Source organism: Triticum urartu, chromosome 6 (genome assembly GCF_003073215.2).
Source record: "Triticum urartu cultivar G1812 chromosome 6, Tu2.1, whole genome shotgun sequence".
Classification (NCBI taxonomy): Eukaryota; Viridiplantae; Streptophyta; class Magnoliopsida; order Poales; family Poaceae; genus Triticum; species Triticum urartu.
The window spans coordinates 140,318,298-140,336,175 of record NC_053027.1 but is presented as its reverse complement, the minus strand read 5'-3'; the positions used below and the strand labels follow the sequence as shown (position 1 = coordinate 140,336,175).

The 17,878-nt window shown below is 44.0% G+C and overlaps 1 protein-coding gene across 2 annotated transcripts; it reads right to left on the bottom strand.

Moving 5' to 3' along the window:
- Positions 1–3,111: 3,111 nt before the first annotated feature.
- LOC125517339 lies at positions 3,112–10,830 on the bottom strand. Of its 2 annotated transcripts, none has more exons than XM_048682535.1 (14): positions 10,654–10,830; positions 9,254–9,461; positions 8,701–8,751; positions 8,334–8,464; positions 8,111–8,233; positions 7,884–8,006; positions 6,645–6,703; positions 6,300–6,469; positions 5,987–6,040; positions 5,316–5,425; positions 4,589–4,702; positions 4,382–4,507; positions 4,049–4,112; positions 3,112–3,311 (listed from the first exon to the last, which is right to left on the bottom strand). In XM_048682535.1, exons 2-13 carry the CDS (start codon positions 9,428–9,430, stop codon positions 4,085–4,087), a joined length of 1,266 nt encoding a protein of 421 aa, XP_048538492.1. In that variant the 5' UTR covers positions 9,431–9,461; positions 10,654–10,830; the 3' UTR covers positions 3,112–3,311; positions 4,049–4,084. The 2 variants fall into 2 exon arrangements, with proteins under 2 accessions (XP_048538492.1, XP_048538493.1); XM_048682536.1 differs by having other exon boundaries at positions 3,310–3,450.
- Between the last annotated feature and the right edge of the window lie 7,048 nt (positions 10,831–17,878).

Below are 17,878 nucleotides of genomic sequence, written 5' to 3'. Positions count from 1 at the left end.
AGTCGATTTAATCAAATGCATAGTTGACACTACTTTTAACTTGTTATTCACCATGGATTGAATGTGATAGTAATCAGATTATCTCTATGCACATAAGCATAGTTGGTGCTTGTCTCCCGTGGGATAGTAATCAGATTACCTCTATAAACAAGCAATAAATCAGAGCTCACGAGAGCAACAAAGCAACAAGAGAGTATACCTGTGTGGATGTGTCGTGTCTGCCGTGGAGGTAGAGCTGAATATCCTTCCGAACGGACAAACGAACGGCCGGAGCACTCCATCACGAGCCGGAGGAGCTTCCAGCATCCAGGTCTGCCGCCTCCGGCTGACCTGCAGCACGCTCAAGGCAGCGGCTGCGCCACCCGGGATCCACCGCCTCCATGTACGGGTACGGGTTGCCACGCTCGAGCTAATTGAGGCAGCTGCGCCACCCAGGATCCACCTCCTCCCGGTCCCGGGCTGGAGCGCTCGAGCTGGTCAGGCGCGTCGCGGAGCTCAGCTCCCAGGATCCAGCTCCTCCATGTCCGGGACGGAGCGCTCGAGCTGGTGATCCGCTGCGCGTCCGGCGAGACAAGGATGAGGCCACCGGCGGGGGGAATTGCCATCCGGTGAGAGGGAAAGGGGCGCAGCTGCAGGGGGAGGACATCCGACGGCTTCATCCTCTCCGTCCTCCATGCTTGTTCCATGTCTGAGTTCTCGAGGGGAAAGAAGGCAGTAGTACTACAGTAGCATTTTTTCTACGGGAAGTGAAAGAGGTGAGGAATACGACGGGGCAGCGGTGTACTAGTCGATGGGTATTTCGGGGTTTTTTTTCTGCGGCTAAAAAGGGCCACGAGAGGGGGAGGCATGGATGGGTGACGCGTGTTAGCGGCGCACAGATGGGCGCACGCCGGGGCGCAGGCAAGCCCCGTCCGCGCTTTAGAGCAACTTCAACGCGCTAATAGATGTTTTTTTTTGTCCGTTTAGGTCGGCTGTTCGCTCAACGTTCGTCCTTTTTAAGATTTGGGTCGGCAGTGCGTCTAACGACCGCCACCCATTTCATGTTCGCATGTAAATTTGGAAAAAGACCCGTGGTCATAGATCATGTCAGCGGCCATGTCGTCGAAGTTCATGTCGGCATCATGCCAGTGCCGACATATAATATCAGCTTCAGAAAAACACCACACATCTCAGCTGGCGCACTTGCCAGCGGCCGGCACAAATGCCAGCACACAAAAAGGGGTGGGAGTTCGATCATGCCATCGCGGTTGTGGTCATGTCAGCATACTTGCCGGCGTAAAAAAGGATGACGCTCGCTGCCATGGTCACTCGTCGTCAAACTTGATCATGTCGGCCTGCATCTTCTTGAACCACGGCCGCTTCCTTGGCGACACGGTGTTGAGATCCACCTTCATGATCTCCACCCTCGTCATCATGCTAGCGAGAGCCACTTCTTTCTCCTTGGCCTTGGCATTGACGGCCTCGATCTCTAGCATCCTGGCTTGCTTCTCCGCCTCCATCTCAAGCATCCTCGTTTGCTTCTCCGCCTTCACCTCAAGCCTCCTCATTTGGATCTTCATGAAGGCGTTCGTTTGTTCTTTCTTGTCTTGCCGGTGCTTCTCCTCCCTTGAGTCCTTTTTGATCATCATGTCCTTCATGGTTGCGATCAAGGCGTTCGACGCCACATCCCACTTGTCCTCCTTCTTGGAGTTGTTCTTCCCCCGCGGCCGTGGCTTCTCGCCGTCCCCAACCTCCTCCACGACCTTCTCTCCCCCCCCCCACGCGACATGAGGGCGGCATATTGCGCCTCGGTCTTGCGGGGGCGCGAGGCTTGCCTTTGCTAGAGGGGGCAGTCGTGATGTCGGACGAGGCGAGGGTGGCGAGGCCGGCGGCGGCATCGAGGTCGTCATCCATGGCGAGCGGCAGGAGCGCGTGCGGGCGAGAGGGTCTTGGAAAAAGTGGAGGGAAATGGTGGAGGCTGCCACCGACTGGCAGGCCAGAGGGAGTAGTTGGCGCGCGTCGCGCACGTCCTCCTCGTGTCCGCGCCGACACAAATAAAGCTTCAAAATAGGCCGTGAATGGACCGACAGCGAACGAAAAGCGAATACGCATCCGTTTGGGTCAGCTCATTGAACCAACTTTTCTGTCTACGCTGACCCAAACGAACGCGCACGGATGAAATGGGTAATCGCATTGGAGTTGCTCTTAGCCCGTCCTCCGACTCCGAGACCATCATCACCAGTAGTACGCTGATGAGTCACCAAAACATACCAAGGGCATCGTAGATACCAATCTGAAATTCTTCTTCTGCCACCCGAGAATCGTAGTATTCTCATCTGATTCGCTTTGGATGCTCGTGCTTGGTAGTAAATGGTAATGCTGTGGGTTGCTAGTCACGTGACTGCGTAGTCTACATTTGTAGAGTATCGTTGATAAGCACCAAGAACCAACGAATCATGCATACAGGCTAACGGCTAGGACCGACCCAGATTGATTCGCATTGGCGGCAAGGCCTGTTACGGGAAGAATCCGATGAGTTTGTCCAGCAAGCTCGCAGGTACTCTTTTTGTCATAAACCGGTAGGAGTTGTCCGATGGAGCTAAACGCATCACGGCCCGGCCCTAGCTAGTCAAGATTGTACCAGTTACGATGGTTCAAGTTGACACTGTCAGCTCCGCTTTGGAAATCGGAAAGCCCTAATAACATGATAACATGTCTATGATCGGAAAACGCCCTAATCGTGGACACCCTCACCCCTTGCGGTCACTATACCGTGAAGCTTTAATATACGATACCAAAAGGAAGTTCATGTCCTATAACAATTCCTTCTGGTGGAAAGATGCGTACTTCGCCTGTCATTTTGGGAGAAAGAAAACAATTTCTGTATAGCAACAGTGCGTACTTCACTATGGAAGGCAAAATGGATGTGAGCAGAAGCAGGGCGGGCATGGCTCTATCAATCAAGCTTGACACATGTCCTATAACAATTTAGTAAAGCTCTATCAATCCCCTGTATCTCAAGTAGTAGATGCAAGTGCATCGCTCGTCAGTGTCGGATCCTCGGGGAGAAAATCTTAAATTCGGCAGATCACTGATAACCCCGTCATACAAAAATGATGCTCGAGCAAGAGCTTTACTAAACAGTGACTTCTTTTCAAATATAATGTACAGGCTACAGAGAATCACAAAAGTTCGTTTGAAAAAACCAGACCAACCAAAAGGCCAGCAAAAATTACAAATGAAGTGTTTACTGCTACGTGGATTATTTAAATCCGAGTTTCCTTCAGTTACAAGATGGTGAAAACGAAGCTTTGCTACTTACAGCCTGCGGTCTGCATTAAACGCCAAAAAAAAGAAGAGAAGTTATATGCCTGGATACAGTGTAGTACTAGTCTTGCTGGAATCTTATGCATATACAGGAAAAAATGGCTAGTCGTCTCATTCACTATTGGTTCACACTCTTCGATCAACCTGGTAGAAAATGAGGACCCATAAATGAAGTGCAATGATGCAATTCAACTGCTGCTTATCTGTCAGTTCCCAGCAGCTGTTAAGGGGCACAGGGCTAACAGTTCAGGAGTAAAGGGTATGCTACAGGGTACTGGTTGGCTGGTACATGCACCCTGAATTGGTAGGGGATGGGGTAGGACCATCTGCCTCTCATGATGCACACTTGTTCTACAACCACCCAACAAGGAAGCAGATTGTTGTCTAGAAAAGTGGACGTTCTGAACGCACTACCATACATAATAAACTGTAAAGTGAATACACTTAGTTGACAGCACTGAGAAACAGCCCTGCTGTCTTTCTTTCGGGAAAAACTACACTGCTGGTAACAGGGACTAGGCAAAAATATGCAAGCCAGACATTTTGCATGTTTAAATAATGAATTTGCACGCAATACCAGAAAAAATATCGAAGTACTTAGAGATCGTTCATACTAACAGCAAGTGTTTGAACTTTGAGCAAGAGTAGACAGCAAATAGAACCATGAACATCTCTTGCTGACAAAAATTTGAAGGAGTGGCAAAGTTTATATTAGACAAAAAGACTTGGAAAGGACTAATACCTTCAGTAAACAAAACCGTATGAAGACATCACGATTTTACAAAATACAGCAGCTCGTCTGGTCCCTGAAAAGGTAGATAGACGGTTTAATTAGCGACTGCAAGTCATGATAAACCAAATCCATTTAAGATAACGTCAATTTTGAAGTCCTGGTATTGCCTGCATTTACAAACAGATGTTACATAGTATGTTAGAATCTCTTGTTTGTGAGGGTACATGTTTGAAAATGTTAGCAGACTGTGGTGACTACTTGGATAGCCAAGTTTTGACAGGAAAACGAAACCCACTTCATAATTCTGAATCTCATTCCAAGTTATACAGCAAGAGAACATACTTCTTCGGATCTTCATAGTGTACTAAAGCCTCCAGAAATTTCTTCCAATATGGTCCAGTTTCCTGAAGGTTAACTTTGTCTGGTCCCCCAAGATAAGCTTGAACAATGAATTCATGGCTCCTCTCCCTGAACAGAGGAAAATGTGTCAGTTTGTCGTTTATTATGCAGTAAGATGAAATATATTGTGCTTAATCCTTTTAGACAGACCTTCCTTCATATCGTGACAACCATCCCAAGTAAGCTGCTCCAAAGTACATGGATGCAAATGGATTGTAGAGATCATCCACCGAGCTCACTGTGTATGCCGTATAGCCACAATCTCTACATACTCAAAATGCAAACTGCAAGTGAGGACAACTATATGGAAACTGCAATAGAAAAGTTGAACAAGAGAAGTGCCAATGCAGCCTTTTCTGATAGAGTATGCAACCAACTCAATGCAGTTAGATTCCAGTTTATTAGATCAATACTTGCTCTGAAGTATGATTGTCTGACTTCTGAAGTAACCGAAAGTAGCAGATCAAAAGAATTCATGTACTCCCTCCAATCCATTTTAATTGTCAATACTTGCTCTTAGTCTTATATTTTGTACTTGGATCGCCAAATATGTACTCCCTCCGTCCCAAAATAAGTGTCTCAACTTTGTACTAACTTTAGTACAAAGTTGTACTAAACTTGAGACACTAATTTTGGGACCGAGGGAGTATGTATGAAACAGTATACGCCAAATCTGTAGTTCAGGTTCAACTATCATGTGTAAGGACAAAATAATAAGTAAAGCAAGGATAACTGGTAAAGCAAAGAGTTTCAGGATTGTCAGGGCGAACAATATCGTTCAAAATGTTGAGGTCCTACTCAGACTCCACAGTCACCTCACCAATAATTGTTTGGATAAAGTGTACAGGTAAATGGCTAGACACAATGTCACGCTCACCTGGAAAGCCATGCAGCAGTAGGGTAATCTATTCCCATCAATCCTGTCCGAGAACGTACTCCATGGACAAAGCGCATACTGCTCACCTCTGCAAGAGCAGCTAGGGCTTCCTATGCAGATTTGAAACAGAATAGACGGTTCAACAAATGTTAGGATGCAGGAGCTATAAGAAATTCAGATAATATATTTGTTGTTACTGGGATAGCCCTACAGGCATCTACATAGTCAGTACCGCTGGAATTTCAATTGGAAATATCTCTAGTCACTAATTTTACAAGGAAATGGATGCTAATGCGATTAGCAGACATTACTTTCAAATATTTACAGAAAGAGAGAAACAAGGGAAATGTTTATGATAACTAACAGCACAAGAAATGCATTGGCTAATATACTGTTGCATGAATTGAGAGCCAAAATATGTGAGCATAGTATGTGATGATCACTCATGCTACAGTACTATACATACTTACGTAGGCCTTCGAAATGCAATACAAATGCATGCAACAAAACAGAGGTTTAGGAGCTAAATGGTTCTACAGGATGCACAGGTATCGGTATTTCAATGCATTACAGATTTGCTATAAGAGAGGTCTCAGTTGATGACCAGATACAAGAGCAACATGTTTAAGCAAGTTCGAATAGAATGCACTGACTATCAACCCAAAACTTACCGGCTTTACTCCTCTTGAGCTGAAATGGCGAGATATGATTATTTCAGCAACAGCCTGAGATTAAATTCAGAATCACGTTTAGAAACTGACATAAAACCATTAAAAAAACTATACTGATGATATGATATAGAGTCGGGGCGGTTGTATCAAGTAAGGTGTGAACTAATGGTTATCTGAAGAATATGCAGATGTGATGTTTACTGTAGCTTTACGTACAAACATATGTTTGTCAAGTTTTAGCACGGCAAAGAGGGCACCCTACTAGTGAAAGGAAATGTGAAGTAACTGCACAATTATTAAGAACCAGCCATACCTTGACCTCAACTCGAGAAAGATACGGTCTCTTCTTGGCATCATGCGAAAATCTGACATTTCCACGCCGCTCGCCAGAATTTGTCCACTCCTTCAACACGTCAGGCTGACTCCACATTCCACCCATATCTTCCTCTGACACTTTGGAATCCCAATATACCAGCTGTGTTCCTAACACAAAAATGATAACCGGATGACATGTTGAATGTAGTAAGAAGTTTCTCCGGAATCAAAATAGGGATCAGCTGTTGGAGTACATGCTTTATTTTAAGTCTTTCCTATATTTTACACTCCTTGAATATAAAAAACTAAAGAAAAAAACAAAATCAACAGAGCAAAATGTAACCTGCAGTTGAGGAATTTTCTAGGAGATCAGGAGCGAGCTCATTGAAACTGTCTGGTTGTCTGCTAACAAAAAAGTGAGAAACAGTTCATCAACAAGTTCGATCCTGGATGTAAGGTAAAACAAACAAATAGCTTTTGCGCAAAATCATAACTTCTGAATTTTAATTCATTGAACAGTTTCTACATTTCTAAAATAATGGACATTCAATGGGTTGCAAGGAGTTGACCATGCAGTTCATATAGTTTACTTAGGGCATGTACAGTGCACTGCTAAGTGCTTTTATATCGGTGCTTAAAGAGAGATGAAAAACCACATCATTTAGCACGCATGCAAGAGTCACCTTCTCACATACAAGCACATACTACAACATTAGCACCTTATCAGTCATAAGTGGCAAGAAAACTGTTTCTTTCATTAAACACTTCTTCACGCGCTTGCATTGTATGTGCCTTAATGATACAATCATCAAGGAACATCCTTTGGATTGTTGTGAAACAAAAAAAAACTGGTTATTTCATTAGTTTGATACAATATAAGTTTTGTGGCATACAACATATATTTTCTCAGTCAAATCTACAGTCAAAATTGAGCACAAAATATGAAGGGGGCAAATAAATCCGGACGGAGGTAGTACCAATTTAACTGGAACACTGCACTACTGCAGCGGCTACAGAAGTCCGCATTATCCTGCTATAGTGGGTACAGAGAGGAGTATGCTGAAGGACTGGGACGCCGCCTGCAATGACAAGGCAGGCTGGAGGTGGTGACTGCACCATCGGTTTCTTGCAAGATACTCCCTCCGTTCCAAATTACTCGTCGTGGTTTTAGTTCAAATTTGAAACCATGGGAATCAAAGTAGTCAGTCCGCATCGCAATTGGTAAGCTTTTTCATGGCACGGCCCAGCAGCTTAGCTGGGTGTCCGTGCCCGCTTACACCCTCATAATTCTCCGGTCCCAATTTATAGAGGTGAAACTTAAGATTAAAGCTACTGTAAACTTGTATCATGTCAAACAAGTAAAGTTGTCGCTTATGGTTCTGTTATTTCGAGGAGCTCAACAATTTTCCCCAAACTTGAGGTCTTACTAGGCTTACATATTTAAGCTCAAAACCTTAAAGAAAAGACCTTAATAGACCACAAACTATAAGAGAAACAAATTTAACCAAGGCAATACACTGAGCACTGAACAACATAACAATGTTGGAAGTAGAATACGAAGAGAGATTTTGAAGAATAAAACCTCATAGAGAGCAAGATCTCTTTCACATAAAGATAACGTTCGAAAATGGGGGCAGATGACTTGTGAGTAGCTTTCTTTCTGCCTCCCTTGTAAGCTCTAACGACAAATTCTTCAGTTCTTTCTCTGCAGCATTTTGCCAAATAATTGCGTTTAGGAGTAGAAAGATACAAGATGATAAAGTATATTAAATTTAAAAGTGAAACATAATCTACCGGAGAAATACATACTTTTCATCACATGAGAAGAGCCACTTTGCATAAGCAGCGCCAAAGTAGACATTTATAAAAGGCCAGTAGAGCAAATCAATATTGTCTTCAAGTTCAATGTCATAATTCTTGTAACCCAGTTCCCTTATCAGAAGTGATGAAAACAAGAAGTTCGGTTAAAGAATGTAGATGAGAATGGAAGATACATAAATTAAGTTGACCAGGCCTGTTGACTGTTGAGTACCTGCCAAGCCATTGAGCAACTTCTGGTGTCACCTGCATTATGCCCATCTTAGTCTCCTTAGTCTTGCGATCATAGTCATCCACAAAGAGCCTCCTTCCACTCGCAATTTCTGCAAGGGCACCTATCATATACTGCACAAAATAAGTAGCATGCTTAGCAAAGTCCACCAGGATAGTTACCAACAGCAAGATAGCTGAACTCTATCACTACAATTGTCATGTCTCATACCCACATAATTTTTACTCGTCTACAAAAGATAATGCGTCATGAAACATATGTTAGCATACAGTTGTACTGCACCACTCACTTTTCCGATTACTGTCACAAGTGCAAATGATGATAAAACATAGAGAAATAGAATCAATACCGGGTCTAGCTGTGATTTGAAATGCCTCTGAACAGTAATTGCAGCAACTGCCTGAAAGAATCACGAGTGTATGTAAGAACACTTGAAACCCAGCATTATACAAACAACAAACATAATAATTATCAAAACCAATAGACGCCAGCTTTGTTATTATTTTTCATAGCTCGGCAAACTTCAGCACTGCATTAATAAACTTCTAAACAGTCATTTAACCACTTCCTTGAATATAGCAAGAAACCACCATGTTTGACCACTTATCTCACAGCAGCGATAGCATTTACCTTGGTTAAAGTTCAGCAAAAAATTCGCTAGCGACTACTGATAGCCTGCTTTTAGTGCCACATTCTAGATCTCAGATGTGAAATGATTATCAAAATGAATAAAGCAAACAATGGATAGACTGGATATGTCAGACATTTTGTTTTTCAAAGAGGTTATCTTAGACATGCAGAAATGCAGCTTCAAAAAACAGATATATAGTGATCTAGCAAACAGTACAAGTATCCAACAGCTAACGATAACAAAGGTTTACACAGTTAGGCTGATCACCCACCATAATTTCAGTTTGTGTCAGATATGCCTCGCCATCAGGATCCCGTGATAGGTGAACTTTCTGTCCCTGTTCTTCCCCAGCATCAATCCACTCTTTACTTACATGAGGATCTGCCCACATTAATCGAATATCATCTGGATCCAAGCAGTCATCCCAATATTTAAAGCTTACAGGCATCTTGTACTGATCAATAGCAGTTTCTGCCAATCTGCATTGAAAACAATAAACAAGTAAAGCTTAGATGCCATATGGTACCTTTCTCAAAGTACAAAGAATTCAACGACCCAGTTAGCCGTTTGTTCTGGACTTACATAGGGGGTCAGACAGTTTTGACAGGATAACAGGTCAGTAAGTACATTGGAGTCTGGAGTTAATACTTTGCGCAAATGCAATCACATAATAAGAGGAAAATGCAATGGCTGGTTGCATTGTATTGATAGAAATGAGGGCATCTAAGTATCTGTAAACCAAACTGTGCACTCACTCGAGATGGAAAATCGTCATATCCTGTACATGTATGCATCATACTGCAGATCGTAATAAACAAGGCAAAGTAAATGTAACATGAAACTAATCACTGAAAGTGAAGAGAAATATGGTGAACACACAGTATCTTATGTGCACACAGCACACAGAAGTCATCACCAAAACAAGTACACAGAATTCAGCAAGTCACACCACACCCACACCATGACACCAACAAGCAGCGCGCACTCAAACTGGAGATTCACGTAACAAGAATTGGAAAGATAATCTGGGGTCAGGGGAGATGATTATTCATAATCTACACACAAAAAAAGCTCGCAGAAACTGTACAATCCCCACAAAGTTCCATATGACGATCAAAATTTCCAAAAAAACTACTTCCACAGGCACATAACATGAATCATGATCACTGTTTCCAACGTGGGATAACTTTTTAGGTGAAAACTGTGAGATACTTAAATTCGCAACATTATAAATCGCACTGAATTAGAACTAGCTATGAACAATTTACACACTAAATCAGTAAATCTTCGATACAGACCCAATTCCTGCGAAGGAACGACCGACCAACCAACCACCAACTAGCAGCAGCCTTAGCGTCGCACGCACGCACGCTGTACCTGTACGCACGCACGCACGGCGAGATCGCCAAAAACAGCAACCGCATTGGCCTCGTCAACCCGCCACCAAACAGCACGAACGCACCGAGCGAGCATCGCACGCAACAACGAAAAAATCGCACCTCGACACCTCGCGATCTCAGTCGTAACCTCCATCAATGCACGACACAGCAACCAAAATCGGCGAAAGGAAATCACTAGGCGCTACCAAAAAAAACCTCGCTCCCACGGCCGAGCACCGAAGAGAACGGGCCGAGAAGAGGCTGCGGCGGCGGGATGGCAGAGGGAGCTCACCAGGGCGCGCGGAGGCAGTCAGGAGGGGAATCGGGGGTGTTTCCCGCCGCTCGCCGCCGGCTCCTCGCGATCCGAAGGGGATTTGCGGGTGGCGACGGTGGGGTGGGGTGGGGTGGTGGGAATGGGGAATTGGCCAGAGAGAGAGAGGAAGGAGAGAGAGGCGCGTAAAGTGGAAGACGGGAAGGGAGGATGGCAGAGCAAAGCGCGAGTGCGGGCGGTACAGTTTAAACGTGGGCCTGCGCACGTGTCTGGTGGATTTCGGATTTGAAATCACAGTCGTTGAAATTGGATGGGCGTCGATTTCTTGCGAATGAAGCGACGCTGTTTGGTCGTTTCGGATAACTATTTTTCGCCGCTCACCAGTCTAGATCAATTTGATGTTTGCTCGTCATCCAATGATTTTTCCAGTGGACTTCTAAAAAAAAAGAATGTTTTCTCCGGTGGAACGCTGTAAAAATTAAATGAAATCAATGCCGGGTGACAATCTGTTCGACTGTTCGAGGATCTATTAGTGCAAAAATGTTGTATATGCTAGTGTAATGCTCCCGTGTTTCCCCGCTAAAAAATGCTCGCGTGTTGCATTCTTTTTCATGATGGAAGATAATGACTTTCATTTTAGCCTTTGCTTTAGATTGCCACATCTAAACACAAAATTAACTAAATTATGTGGATATTTGGTTCAAGCCACACACTTAAAAGATTAGTTTTGAAAGAAAAAAAATCAGTTTTGTTAAAGCACATCTAGATGTGTCATAAGTATTGCATATCTAAGTCATATGTCATTGGTCTTACATTAAGATTCGTGTGAATATTTTCTTTTTCTTTTTTCTTTTTCTCTTTATGCTTGATTCACTCACTTAGATGTGCAATAATTAGAGCATATCTAGATGTGCCCTAGACACACCCGCAAAAAAATATCCAAATTTATCGATTGATCATACTCTGGCATTGGTCGCACCCTCCGTGGGCACCACGTACCACGTGGACCACTTTCAGAAATATTTCGGGCATTCACGTCCTATACCCGTCATCTCTATCCCCTTATCTTTCTCGGTAGATCCCCGTTTATGTACAAGGGCGACATTGTATACAAGGTTGGAAAAGACGGTAGGCGTAAGCGAGGCGGTTGGCCTTCGCCTAGTGCCTAGGCGGTGATTAAGTGCCCTAGGCGCGGCCTAGGAGGTAATATAGTTTTTACTATCGGGTGTATTTGTGATTATTATATGTCTTGATATTAATTTAGGGCATATAAATTAGTTAATTATGGACTACTGCCATTGGAATATGATACATTTGGCATATCAGTGGAGTATGACATGATTTCTGGGTTGCATGGAAAATTTCTTTGCTTGCCCTGTCTAGACCTCCATTTATGCCCTAGGCGAGGCGTTTGGCCATTGCCTAGCGCCTAGGTGTGCCTAAGCACCTCCTAGGCACTGCCTTTTTCAACAGAGATTGTATATCTCGCCATCCCCGCAACATGGCACCATGCGTCACCGCCAACGTTGTTGGGAGGTAATGTTGCAGCCCGCTGATAACCCACAAGTATAGGGGATCGCAACAGTTTTCGAGGATAGAGTATTCAACCCAAATTTATAGATTCGACACAAGGGGAGCCAAAGAATATTTGAAGGTATTACCAGCTGAGTTGTCAATTCAACCACACCTGGAGATTAATTATCTGCAGCAAGTAATCAGTAGCACAATAGTTTGATAGTTTTGATAATAGTGACAGCAGCAATAGTAACAGTAACAGTGATAGCAGTAGTTTTGTAGCAAGCGTAACAGCGATGACATGAGTAGTAACTTAGCAGAAACAATATAAGATAAATTCGTAGGCATTGGATCGGTGACTTGTTGGATGATATTCATCATGTGACAGTTATAATCTAGGGCAACACAGCACTAGCTCCAGTTCATCGATATAATGTAGGCATGTATTCCGTAAATAGTCATACATGCTTTATTAAAAAAACTTGCATGGCATCTTTTGTCCTACCCTCCCGTGACAGCGGGGTCCATATTGGAAACTATGGGATATTAAGGTCTCCTTTTAATAGAGAACTGGAACAAAGCATTAACACATAGTGAATACATGAACTCCTCAAACTACGGTAATCATCGAAAGAAGTCCCGGTTATTGTCACTCCGGGGTTACCGGATCATAACACGTAGTAGGTGACTATAACTTGCAAGATCGGATCTAAAACATGGATATAATAATGATAACATAAACGTTTCAGATCTGAAATCATGGCATCCGGACCCAAAGTGACAAGCATTAAGCATGGCAAAGTCATAGCAACATCAATCTAAGAACATAATGGATACTAGGGATCAAGTCCTAACAAAACTAACTCGATTACATGATGAATCTCATCCAAATCCTCACCGACCAGCGAGCCTACGAAGGAATTACTCACTCCCGGTGGGGAGAATCATGGAATTGGCGATGGAGAAGGGTTGGTGATGACGAAGAACGAAGATCCCCCTCTCCGGAGCCCCAAATGGACTCCAGATCCGCCCTCCCGAGGAAGAACAGGGCTTGGCGGCGGCTCCATCTCATAGATTGCGATAATTCTTTCTCCCTGATTTTTTCTCCAAAAATAGGATTTTATAGCGTTGGTTTCAGGGTCTGCGGGGCCACCAGGTGGGGACAACCCACCTGGGCGTGCCAGGAGAGGGGGGCGCGCCCTGGTTGGTTGTGCCCACCCAGGGGCCCCTCTCCGGTAGGTCTTGGCTCTAGAAATTCTTATATATTATATAAAAATTCCTCGCAAAGTTTCGTTCCATTTCGAAAACTTTTATTTCTGCACAAAAACAACATTATGGTAGTTCTGCTGAAAACAGCGGCAATCCGGGGTTAGTTTCATTCAAATCATGCAAACTAGAGTCCAAAACAAGAGGAAAAGCGTTAGAAAAAGTAGATACGTTGGAGACGTATCAACTCCCCAAGCTTAAACCTTTGCTTGTCCTCAAGCAATTCAGTTGATAAACTGAAAGTGAAAAAAAAAACTTTTACGAACTCTTTTGCTCTTGTTTATATAAATAAGCTTAAACAACACCCGGTTTTTCAGCCAACATTATAACTAACCATATCGACAATAACTCTTAAAGATTATAATAACTCATATCAATGACATAATCAGCTAGCGAGCAATAATAAGATATCTCAAACGGCAACATGTTGTCAAAACAACCATGATATAATATGACAATAGTGGTATCTCGCTAGCCCTTTCTGAGACTGCAAAACATAAATGCAGAGCACCTCCAAAGTTCAAGCAGTGACCAAACATTGTAATTCATGGTAGAAAAGATACAGTCGTGATGCACCCAACATTAGCTACACACAATGCATAAATCATGACAACTGTGCTCTTCTTAGTTTCTGGCGCTTGTTTTAGAAGGTGATGACACAACATAAAAGTAAATAGATAATCCCTTCACAGAGGGAAGCAGTGATTTGCAGAGGTGCCAGAGCTCAATTTTTAAAGCAGAGGTAAATGATATTTTGAGACATGCACCCTTCTCATTTACTTCACGATATTAGTTATCAACATCTCCCATGCTAAACAGGCTAGTGGCGGTTTCCAAGCAATAAAAGTAAGGTTTACTCCATTGGGAGTTTTTGTTTGATTATTCGAGTGATTAACTATTTTTGTATTTTGCAATTTGGGACTGGTGTTGGGATCTACGGTAGGGTGCGTCGACTGCAAATTAAAATTTCCTACGCGCAGAACAACCAAGAACATGCTACGGGAGATGGATCACAGTTCGTTACCACTAGACGCGCAGTGTCGTGCAGCGCAAGAAGAGTTGGGGCAGTGCGTCTGCGTGGATCATCTCCTCCTCGTCTGATCTCCCTCGTACAACCTGTGGTCGGTTCCCACGTACAGGTTCGCCAGAGCGGCGCAAGTGCACCGCCTCTAACGGTATCCGCGCGTGCAGGAGGAACGTCGTGCGGCGGACTCTCTGTTGGAAAAGGCAGTGCCTAGGAGGCGCTTAGGCACGCCTAGGCGCTAGGCAATGGCCAAACGCCTCGCCTAGGGCATAAATGGAGGTCTAGGCATGGGAAGCAAGGAATTTCCTACCCAAGCAAGAAATCATGCCACATACTGCACATATATGCCAAGCAGGTTATATTCCAGTGGGAGTAGCCAGTAATTACCTTATTCATATGCCCTAAATTAATATCAACACCCATATAAAAGTCACAAATACACTTCGAGTAAAAACTATATTACCGCCTATGCCGCGCCTAGGGTGCTTAGGCACCGCCTAGGCACTAGGCAAAGGCCAACCGCCCCGCTTACGCCTACCGCTTTTTCCAACCTTGGGCAGACTGCTAGGTCCGATCACACAACCGGCGGCGAGTGGAGGTGTCTATTCGCAACACATGCAAACCCTAGTGACAGCACCGAAGCGATCAGTTGCGTGAGTGTGCGGCACCTCCACTACATATAGGCGTCTGTCACGGGCTCAACACTTGGGCTTCGCATGGACCCTAAAGCCCATAAGTCTACTCGGCCACAATCCGAATACAGTTCGGATCACATCCGACCAGTGTCCTCGGATACGACCTTGTAGGTTCCTTCCCTTAAGCGCACGACCCCTTAGGTTCAAGTCGGCTTGGTCGCAGTTCGGATCACCTCCGAACTGCACGGTTGGTAGCAGCCTCTAGCAAGGCATGCCGAACACCAAGCAGACTATGAAGCTGGTTAGCGAACCTGTACATCACACTTCCATTCCTTTTGCCACACGATATATGTTGTCGAGCTCAAGGCGAGTCTGTCATTCTTGTGCTAGCCCGACCTCTTTCTCGTTCCAGTGATGCCGACCACTATCCGGATTATCTCATAATCCTTGTCGCATGGCCATGCTTATCCTGGTCGGATCACACGAGGGGCCCAGAGTATATCTCTCCTGATCGGAGGGGCAAATCCCATCTTGCTCGACCACGTCTGGCAGCATGGTTCTGGACAAACCCAAAACCTACCTTTATAACTACCCAGTTACAGAGTAGCGTTTGGTCGGCCCAAAGCAAGTCTGTCACCATCCCGAGTACATGCGTCAGCTCAGGTCTTAGGACATAGAACATATGTTGTACTAGAGACTCACAGATGACATATCGTGCGTCTCATAGTTGGGTCTGTCCGACTCGGACCTTATCTTGACTCGGATTCGACTACGTCGAATCCGACCAGATCTTTCCAAGTCCATATTATCCGGTTAGCATCCAATGCTCCATGGCTAGTGAGACCAAGCCATCGACCGTGTCATATGCTAGTCTAGTTGGCCGCGCGTCCACACAACCCTTTCGACTAGGGGCCTTTTAGGACAGTCATCATACAATGCATAGTCCCACAAACAAATCACGTACTTGCTGATACACATCATTGATAATGTCCAAGGACTATCTTTATTCATAAACACATAGGAAATATCATCATACATGATTGCCTCTAGGGCATATCTCCAACAACTGGGCATCCCTATTACCGCTCTTTTCTCGTGCGATGGCGAGTGAATAAACACTCGACCTGAGAATAACCCGCTTAGCATGGAAGATAGTGACCACTTCCTGTCATTCCATGAACGATCCAGGCACACAAAATGGATAATTTTTTAGAAATTTTTAAATGTGGCACAAGCAAATTTACTTAGGACGGCAGGGTAATACCGTATATAGGTAGGTATGGCGGACTCATCTGGAATAACTTTCGGTTCAAGGTTTTTGATGTACAAGCAGAATCCCCACTTAGTACAGGCGAAGGCTAGCAATTATATTGAGAAGCGTCCAGCTAGAGAGCAACAACGATCATGACCATGCATTATGCATAAGTAACATTGGACACTAGCATGAGTAGGATATGAACACCACGAACATAAATATCATAGAGGCTATGTTGGTTTTGATTCAACTATATGCATGAACATGTATCAAGTCAAGCCACTCGAACATTGAGAGAAGGATACCATATCATCATACTACATCACAATAATTTAAACGCAATGTTGATATCCAAGATAAATCATTATCAACTCCCAGCTACTTATGCATGGCATGAGAAACTATAATCTCTAATTGTCATTGCAAACATATTTATGAAGGAAATATGCCCTAGAGGCAATAATAAAGTTATTATTTATTTCCTTATAATCATGATAAATGTTTATTATTCATGCTAGAATTGTATTAACCGGAAACATAATACATGTGTGAATACATAGACAAACAAAGTGTCACTAGTATGCCTCTACTTGACTAGCTCGTTAATCAAAGATGGTTATGTTTCCTAACCATGAACAATAAGTTGTTATATGATTAACGAGGTCACATCATTAGTTGAATGATCTGATTGACATGACCCATTCCATTAGCTTAGCACCCGATCGTTTAGTATGTTGCTATTGCTTTTCTTCATGACTTATACATGTTCCTATGACTATGAGATTATGCAACTCCTGTTTGCCGGAGGAACACTTTGGGTGCTACCAAACGTCACAACGTAACTGGGTGATTATAAAGGAGCATTACAGGTGTCTCCAAAGGTAGATGTTGGGTTGGCGTATTTCGAGATTAGGATTTGTCACTCCGATTGTCGGAGAGGTATCTCTGGGCCCTCTCGGTAATACACATCACATAAGCCTTGCAAGCATTACAACTAATATGTTAGTTGTGAGATGATGTATTACAGAACGAGTAAAGAGACTTGCCGGTAACGAGATTGAACTAGGTATTGGATACCGACGATCGAATCTCGGGCAAGTAGCATACCGATGACAAAGGGAACAACGTATGTTGTTATGCGGTCTGACCGATAAAGATCTTCGTAGAATATGTAGGAGCCAATATGGGCATCCAGGTCCCGCTATTGGTTATTGACCGGAGACATGTCTCGGTCATGTCTACATTGTTCTCGAACCCGTAGGGTCCGCACGCTTAAGGTTACGATGACAGTTATATTATGAGTTTATGCATTTTGATGTACCAAAGGTTGTTCGGAGTCCCGGATGTGATCACGGACATGACGAGGAGTCTCGAAATGGTCGTGACGTAAAGATTGATATATTGGAAGCCTATGTTTGGACATCGGAAGTGTTCCGGGTGAAATCGGGATTTTACCGGGTTACCGGGAGGTTGCCGGAACCCCCCGGGAGCCATATGGGCCTTCATGGGCCTTAGTGGAAAGGAGAAAGGGGCAGCCCAAGGTGGCTGCGC

Bases quoted from the DNA above. Each gene is read 5' to 3' on its own strand.
- LOC125517339 (XM_048682535.1), bottom strand. From the start codon at position 9,430: ATGCCTGTAAGCTTTAAATATTGGGATGACTGCTTGGATCCAGATGAT. The intron at 8,007-8,110 runs GTATGTATTTCT...AAAATGCTGCAG, and splicing joins CTCTTCTCATGTGATGAAAA to AGAAAGAACTGAAGAATTTG. The intron at 6,704-7,883 runs GTTTTATTCTTC...TTTTGTTAGCAG, and splicing joins GAGATCTTGCTCTCTATGAG to ACAACCAGACAGTTTCAATG.